The sequence below is a fragment of the Condylura cristata genome, unplaced genomic scaffold, assembly GCF_000260355.1.
Source record: "Condylura cristata isolate star-nosed mole 26May11 unplaced genomic scaffold, ConCri1.0 scaffold00014, whole genome shotgun sequence".
Classification (NCBI taxonomy): domain Eukaryota; kingdom Metazoa; phylum Chordata; class Mammalia; order Eulipotyphla; family Talpidae; genus Condylura; species Condylura cristata.
In genome coordinates, this window is record NW_004567115.1 from 26,187,009 (window position 1) to 26,193,855 (window position 6,847).

Consider the following 6,847-nt stretch of genomic DNA (forward strand, 5'->3'; position numbering starts at 1 on the left):
TTTTAGGAAACAACAGTTTTCTAAGCAGTTTCCTTGTTTTTCTAGATATAAAATAAAACCAAAAATCTTTCTCCTATTGTTGCAGGTTTAAGGAGTTCCTGAGTAGACATGTTCACTTGATGTGTTATCGGATCTGCGTACGAGCCTTGACAGCCATCATCACCTACCATGACAGGTGAGTCGTTACCAAGGGAAGGCTTGATAACCTGTGCTGGGAGCTTTCTTTTAGAGCTGATGAAGTCAGTGAGGTGAAGACAGGACTGAATTTCAGATGAATTGTTTCACACCCATTTTTGTTCCTTTGCTTATTTTCTAAATGCAGGGAAAACAGGCCTAAAAATGGTGGCATCTGTGTGGCTAATCATACCTCTCCTATTGACGTCATCATTTTGGCCAGTGATGGCTATTATGCAATGGTAAGAGCTCTTTCTTGGGGCAGGATTTCTTTAGACTGGTTGTAGCTGGGAGGCTCTTATATCCTTCACAGAATTTAAGTATATAAACGGACACCCACCTTAAGTGTCTCCTATGTTTCTGTTCTCTCTGGAAACTCTGTAGGACTTTGATCTGAGATATTCTGGGCAGTGTTAAAGTGTGGTTAAAGAGTAGACTTTGGGTGTTCAGGGGTACCACAGAAAGGTGAAGGAAAAATAGGGAGGATTTGAAAGGGCCCAGTTTAAGGATACTTAAGAATCTACCCACAGAGGGCATTTTTACGAAAGCTGTATTATTTTGCTTAAGGTTCTTGACTGTGTTTGTAATTACACATCTCTGTTATCTCTGTTATCTATGTTTAAAAGGAAAAATAAGATTCAGGTTGTCTTAATAGTAGTTAAGAAGGCTGTGATTATCAGTAAAGTGTTAGAAAGTAAGAGATTGTAGAAACTGAGGCAAGTTGCACAGTTTAGGATTGCACAGGGGTGTCTTCACTGCTGGTTATTCTTTTGTCTGAGGTAGGTGGGTCAAGTTCACGGGGGACTCATGGGCGTGATTCAGAGAGCCATGGTGAAGGCCTGCCCACATGTCTGGTTTGAGCGGTCTGAAGTGAAAGATCGCCACCTGGTGGCTAAAAGGTAAATCGCCATCTGCTGTTCTGTTTGTATATTGAAAGCATGCTTTTTAGTAGTTGTCCTTCCACAGAGGAATTACAATGTGCTTGTTCTTTCATAATAAAAGTTTTTTTTTAGTAAAACATAAACTGTAAAGGTTATGGAAACTCTAGTATTCCTTACCAAGTTAATAATGATTCTTAACCTTTTTGTTCCTATACTACTTGTAATAAAAAGCATAAGACATGTAAATGCAGTTTGAAAACTTAAAATGAATTCACAATCACAAATAAACAAAGTACTGCTTGTTTTTCAAGCTTGAAAAGTATATTTGTACTAGTAATGGCAAGAGCTTTGCTGTGAGCTGGAAGAGCAAAGACTTCACTAAAACTATGTTCCACAGGGATAAATGAACCTACTACCGAGTTGTACTTGCTACATCTCAGAGATGAAGTGTTAAGCCAGGTGGACTGTAGGTTCAGCCCAGCATGACAGTAACGAGCATTTCTTGAGGGTGCTCCCTATTAATGGGGCCTCCCTTTTAGACAGATCCAAGTCTGAGTAGTGGCCTCTGGGCACAAATTTCAATACTTAATTGAAGAGTTTTATGAATTCAGTAGTAGTCCTTTCATTTTCTCTTTCCTTATAAGTTCTATCTTTATGACATTTAGATTGTAGATTTATAAAAGATAGGGTCATATTTGTTACCTTGCTTTTATAGAATGTCATGTATAGGTATTATTTATAAATGCTTTTTGACATGAAGCTGTCTGGTCATTTTGTTTTTCTCTTCTAAGATTAACTGAACACGTGCAGGATAAAAGCAAACTGCCCATCCTCATTTTCCCAGAAGGTGAGACGAGCTATTCACTATGGAGAGCTACTGTGTAGGGAGACCATCAGATGTGACTCTGATGTTGACTTGAAACCCAGTCCATCAGCTCCCGTTGGGATTACCTGTTTACACTGAATAACATAGAGTCTCTTTCATGTTGGTTGAATGACTAAAATCTTAGGGAGATTCAGAACTTGGACTAAGATTCTACTCATCCCTAATGCAGGACTCCCTTCCATATGTTACCAGTGGGTGGGCGGGGGGTGCAGGGGGATTAATTTTTTTGTAGAGTTCTCACTGAAATCTGCCATGTCTGCTGGGTGTCTGCCTTTTCATCTAGGCTTGTGTGTAGGCCTAGATGAAGTTGGCCTAGTTGGAAAGTGGTGTAACAAAAAAGAAAGTGGTACAGAACTTTGTTCATCTCTTTTAATTGTTCATTTATATACTAGGAAGGTGATACAGTTGTCCTATTTGTGGAGCCATCGGAATTTTGTATTTATTTATATTTAGTCCTTATATTCCTAATCTTCTGAATAAAGAATTAAAAGAAATAGCATTTTATTCTCTCCTCCATTTTAGGAACCTGCATCAATAATACATCAGTGATGATGTTCAAAAAGGGAAGTTTTGAAATCGGAGCCACAGTTTACCCTGTTGCTATCAAGGTACAAGACCACTGGGGGTGCATGTCTTTACTCACAGCTACTGTGCATGTCACTCACAGCAAGAGATGGAGGAAGGCGCATGTCCATAGTCACTAGTTGATCCTTGTGGGGTGAAGCTAGTGTGGGCAGAGTGCTGGAGAGACCATGTGAAAGTGTCTTGGCCTTCTTAAAAGGACAATAGCCCATACCTGTTCAGCATCACCACATCCAGGAAATGCCCAAACCTCCTCTCTTCCTCCTCTATCAAGAACAGCTTGCCACAATGTATGGGCCTGACATACCTGTAACAGTGGAGCTACATAGAGAACTGAGGATCAGCTAGCCAGTGAATTTCCCTCTTTTTCTCCTTCCTGCCCCCCCATCCACCTGATTTTATGAATAAATAGATGTATATTATTATTTCTAGAACAATGTTATTAACGTTATTTAAAAAAACAGGCAGTTGTCAACATGTCTGAAATATTTAGGTCAGATTCTCAGGTCAGGGTAAGTAATCAGTAAATCCGAATGAGAGTAGTGCTTGAAATTTGCTTAAGCAGAATCTGTCCAGCTGGTCCCTTATAAGGCAGGGATAAGGGACAGCACATGAGCAGTGGCTGCAGGGTAACTGACCTGTGCATGCGTCAGCGGTGGGGAGCAATTTGCTGAGGGCTCTGTGTTCTGGTTTAACAAGAAAGAAAAGAGGTCTTAGCAGTGGCTACCATGGATATAGGACTGGGGCGTGGCATTTCTAACGTGTGCCATTCTGCACTTTAATATGTGTAGGTGTGCCGCTTTATCTTGTTTTTATTTAAAACAAACGGCTGGACAGAGCCCCGAGTGTGCACTGCAGAGCATTGTTCTTAAATCTTAGCTGTATCAGTAACCTCGGAGGGATTGTGAAAATGCATATGCCCAGAAATCCTGAACTTAGGTTTCTGACCCCGCCCCGGGTGTTGCGGCAGCTGCTTAGAATGATGCTTGAAACAATTATGATCCCTTCCCACAGAAATAGACCTGCATTTGACATGTAACTTCACTCATTTACAGAAGTGGTAAAGCCCACGTGACTAAGTGCTTCTGCACAGATGCTGCTGTAGTTTTTGTGACGCTTTCATTGGTCACTAAACTTGGGTAACACTATCAATTTCAGGGCTTTTACTACATTTTCACCAAAGGCAGGCCATCTGATTTTGAGGAATTTATTTTGCTATTTTGAACATTTCCCTTGTTTCTCTCTTTATAGAAAAAAACATAGACTAAAGACTGAACCCTTAACACAGGACTCAAACATAACACCAAAATCATTATCACATTGTTTTATATAATACAAGACTTTCTTCTTCGTCTACCTTAGTTTCTGTTTAAAATTCATTCTTCTCCCTTATTTTCTTCTGGTATTGTAGTATGAACTCATTAGGCCTTCTTTAGTTAAATCTAGACATTTTAGTTTCTGTAATTAAATCTAAGTGTTATCATTTCTGTACTTAGGTCCACCTTAAAGGCATGATGATCTGGTTTTTGTTCTGAGAATTACAAATTTTGGCCTTGAGAGGCCAGAAAGAGCTTGCAGTTTAAACTTCAGTCCTCCCTTTCAGGAGCTGGGTCCCCACAGTAGCATTTCTTCTTAGTGTTCTTTAAGTAGGAAAATATTAGATTTGGGGGAGGTTCATGTAGAAGAATGACCAGGTGTTGGATATAGCTTTATAAAAGGGGAGGGGTTAGTAATGGTTGAATCTGGAGCCTATTAATACTATTTTGTGTTGTTGATTATGCTTCAAAAACTGAATAATAGGTTATGAGTATAGTCTGTGAATAAGGAAGATGTGAAACTTATCAAGGAAGGCCTTCTGAGGAAGGGGTTTGGGGCCCTTCTTAATGGTCTGTAGCAAAATCTTGGGTCAGTCAAGGGAGGCTAATGTTGCTAGAGGTCAGAACTGCAGATGCGGTGGAGTGACGTCCACAGTGTTCCTGCAGTTTCTGGGAGCAGCTCTCTAATGCTGCTCCTCCCTCGGGGGTACCAGCAGATCAGTCACTGTGACACCTACCACTGTTAGAACTGCTGCCTTCTCACCATCAGCTTTGCATTGGTTTTCAGTATGACCCTCAGTTTGGTGATGCCTTCTGGAACAGCAGCAAATACGGGATGGTGACGTACCTGCTGAGAATGATGACGAGCTGGGCCATTGTCTGCAGTGTTTGGTATCTGCCTCCCATGACCAGAGAGGTAAGTACCTACACTGAGCAGGGTCTTCATGTGTAGAGGTCTGACTGGGCTAGGGTTGAGTGTCTTACTCTTTCTTACAGGCAGATGAAGATGCCGTCCAGTTTGCAAATAGGGTGAAGTCTGCCATTGCCAGGCAGGGAGGACTCGTGGACCTGCTGTGGTGAGTCGGAGTCAGATTTTACCACCTGAGTCTAGGAGAATATGGCTTTTTGAAGCAGATGCTGAAGCGTTGACTAATGGGCAGAATTGTCCTCTCCCTGGTGTGGAGAATTAAACCTATCAGCCCCAGAGACTGAGCTGTTTGAGTTGTTTCTCCTTATTCCAGCTCAAAAGTGACTTGTACTGCCTTGCTCCTGGGGAGCTTAGTGCCGGGAGGCGTCTGTCAAAGCACTTGATTCTGGGAGCCTTTTAAGGTAGCCCTCACCTACCAGGGCTTCCAAGTGTCCTTATCTGCTTAGGTAGGGTGACCTGCTGCTGATCTGGAAGCCTCCTGGGAGTGTTCAGGACTCTCTGATCTTAGTGTATTTGGCAAAACTGGACCATTCATAAAAAGGGAAAATTTTTGTGTATTGCACATAGCTTTGTTACCTACTATTACATGAGTTGGCAGCTTTTTCTGTAAAGAACCAGTAAATATTTTAGACTTTGTGGGACATCTAGCCACTGCTTCACTCTGCTTTTGGAGTGGGAAAACAACTAGAGGCTAATCATACCAGTAAAAGTACAAAAACATATCAAGCTGATTTGCCTTGGGTTGTAGTTTTCAACTCTGTGAGATAGTTAAGTGCCAAAGAACAGGAGAGTGATGGGAGAAGTGCTGGCTTGGGGAAACGACTTCATCCCTTTCTGGACCCTTCGGCTTTAAGTTCTGGAGGACATTTGATAAAGTGGGGATTATGGGAAAAGTGTAGAAATTAGAATTTTTAACTGATCTGTGGTTTCTTATAGTAGTAGCCCTGCCCTCTATTATGGTCTTAAAAAAAAAAAAGTTAACAGTAATTGAGTTCTTAGTGCCAGACACTATGCTACTGATAAAATCCCATTTTGTTGTCATTTCATCCATGAAGCATAAAAACATTGTTAGTCCCAATTTATAGTTGAAAACTGAAACTAATAAAGATTTCAAAAGTAAGAATAGAGCTAGATTTTGATTTGTTTTATTTTTTCTGTATAGCTCTCAACAAAGTTTTGGAGATTTTAATGTAAAGATTATCACTAACAAAACATTGAATAAAATAGATTTGCTCTTTTGTGGAGTAAATGAGGCATTGGTTAATTGACTGGCACAGTTCCTGGCAAAAGGTTTTGTTTTTCCCCCACCACTGTCATCCTTTATACCCCCCTTGACCCTTCTTGTTCCCCTTCCCTTTTAACATCAGAAACCTCACGTTATAAACTAATGTCTACTAGTTTGAGTTTTTTTGGTCTACTAGTTTTTATAGGTGTTTTACTTTGTTAAGTCATCTGTTTATGTAAATGTATAGTATTTGTCATTCTGATGTGTTTTGCTACACATGATTCCCTCGAGCTCCTTCCATTTTGCTGTAAATGACAGCATCCATGGTGGCTGAATAATTGTATTCACAGTGTGAATGTGTATTACACTTTCTTGAGGCAGCAGTCTGTCAGTGGGCATGTAAGCTGTTTCCGTGCCTTAGCTACTATAATAACGCTGTAGACATTGTAGGTCATGGAATTGTTTGGATTGACAGTGTCTTGTTCTTTGGCTAGATGCCCAAGGGTGAGATTGCAGAATCATTTGTTATTTTCATTTTCAGCTTTTTTTTTTAAATTATTATTTTATGATTTTATTTTCTGTGCTTTTGGAAGCCTCTCATATGTCTGGCATAAACATACATATATTTTTTAAAGATTTATTTATTCATACAGAACTGGGGTACAGACCAGAGATGCAGAGGGTGAGAGGATTCACCAGAGACAGAGTGGGGAGCAGAACAGGCAGATTTAAGAAGTACACCGCTTAGGGGAGCAGAGGGTGGGTCAGGAGAGTTCTGCCGCACAGTGTGGATCTCCTCCTGGGCAGGTGGGGATTGAACTCATGCAGAAGTGGCTTAAGGTTCTCAGTGCAGTG

At 40.7% G+C, this 6,847-nt stretch overlaps 1 protein-coding gene across 1 annotated transcript in view; it reads left to right on the plus strand.

Annotated features, from left to right (window-relative positions):
• The window catches only part of AGPAT6 (1-acylglycerol-3-phosphate O-acyltransferase 6), a 37,727-nt gene that overhangs the window by 23,034 nt on the left and 7,846 nt on the right, over positions 1-6,847 (plus strand). Inside the window, exons 6-12 of the mRNA XM_004682268.2 lie at positions 86-175; positions 323-416; positions 958-1,073; positions 1,847-1,902; positions 2,464-2,549; positions 4,627-4,755; positions 4,836-4,915. Of these exons, the coding sequence (XP_004682325.1) occupies positions 86-175; positions 323-416; positions 958-1,073; positions 1,847-1,902; positions 2,464-2,549; positions 4,627-4,755; positions 4,836-4,915 (651 nt within the window). The remainder of the gene's footprint in view (positions 1-85; positions 176-322; positions 417-957; positions 1,074-1,846; positions 1,903-2,463; positions 2,550-4,626; positions 4,756-4,835; positions 4,916-6,847) is intronic.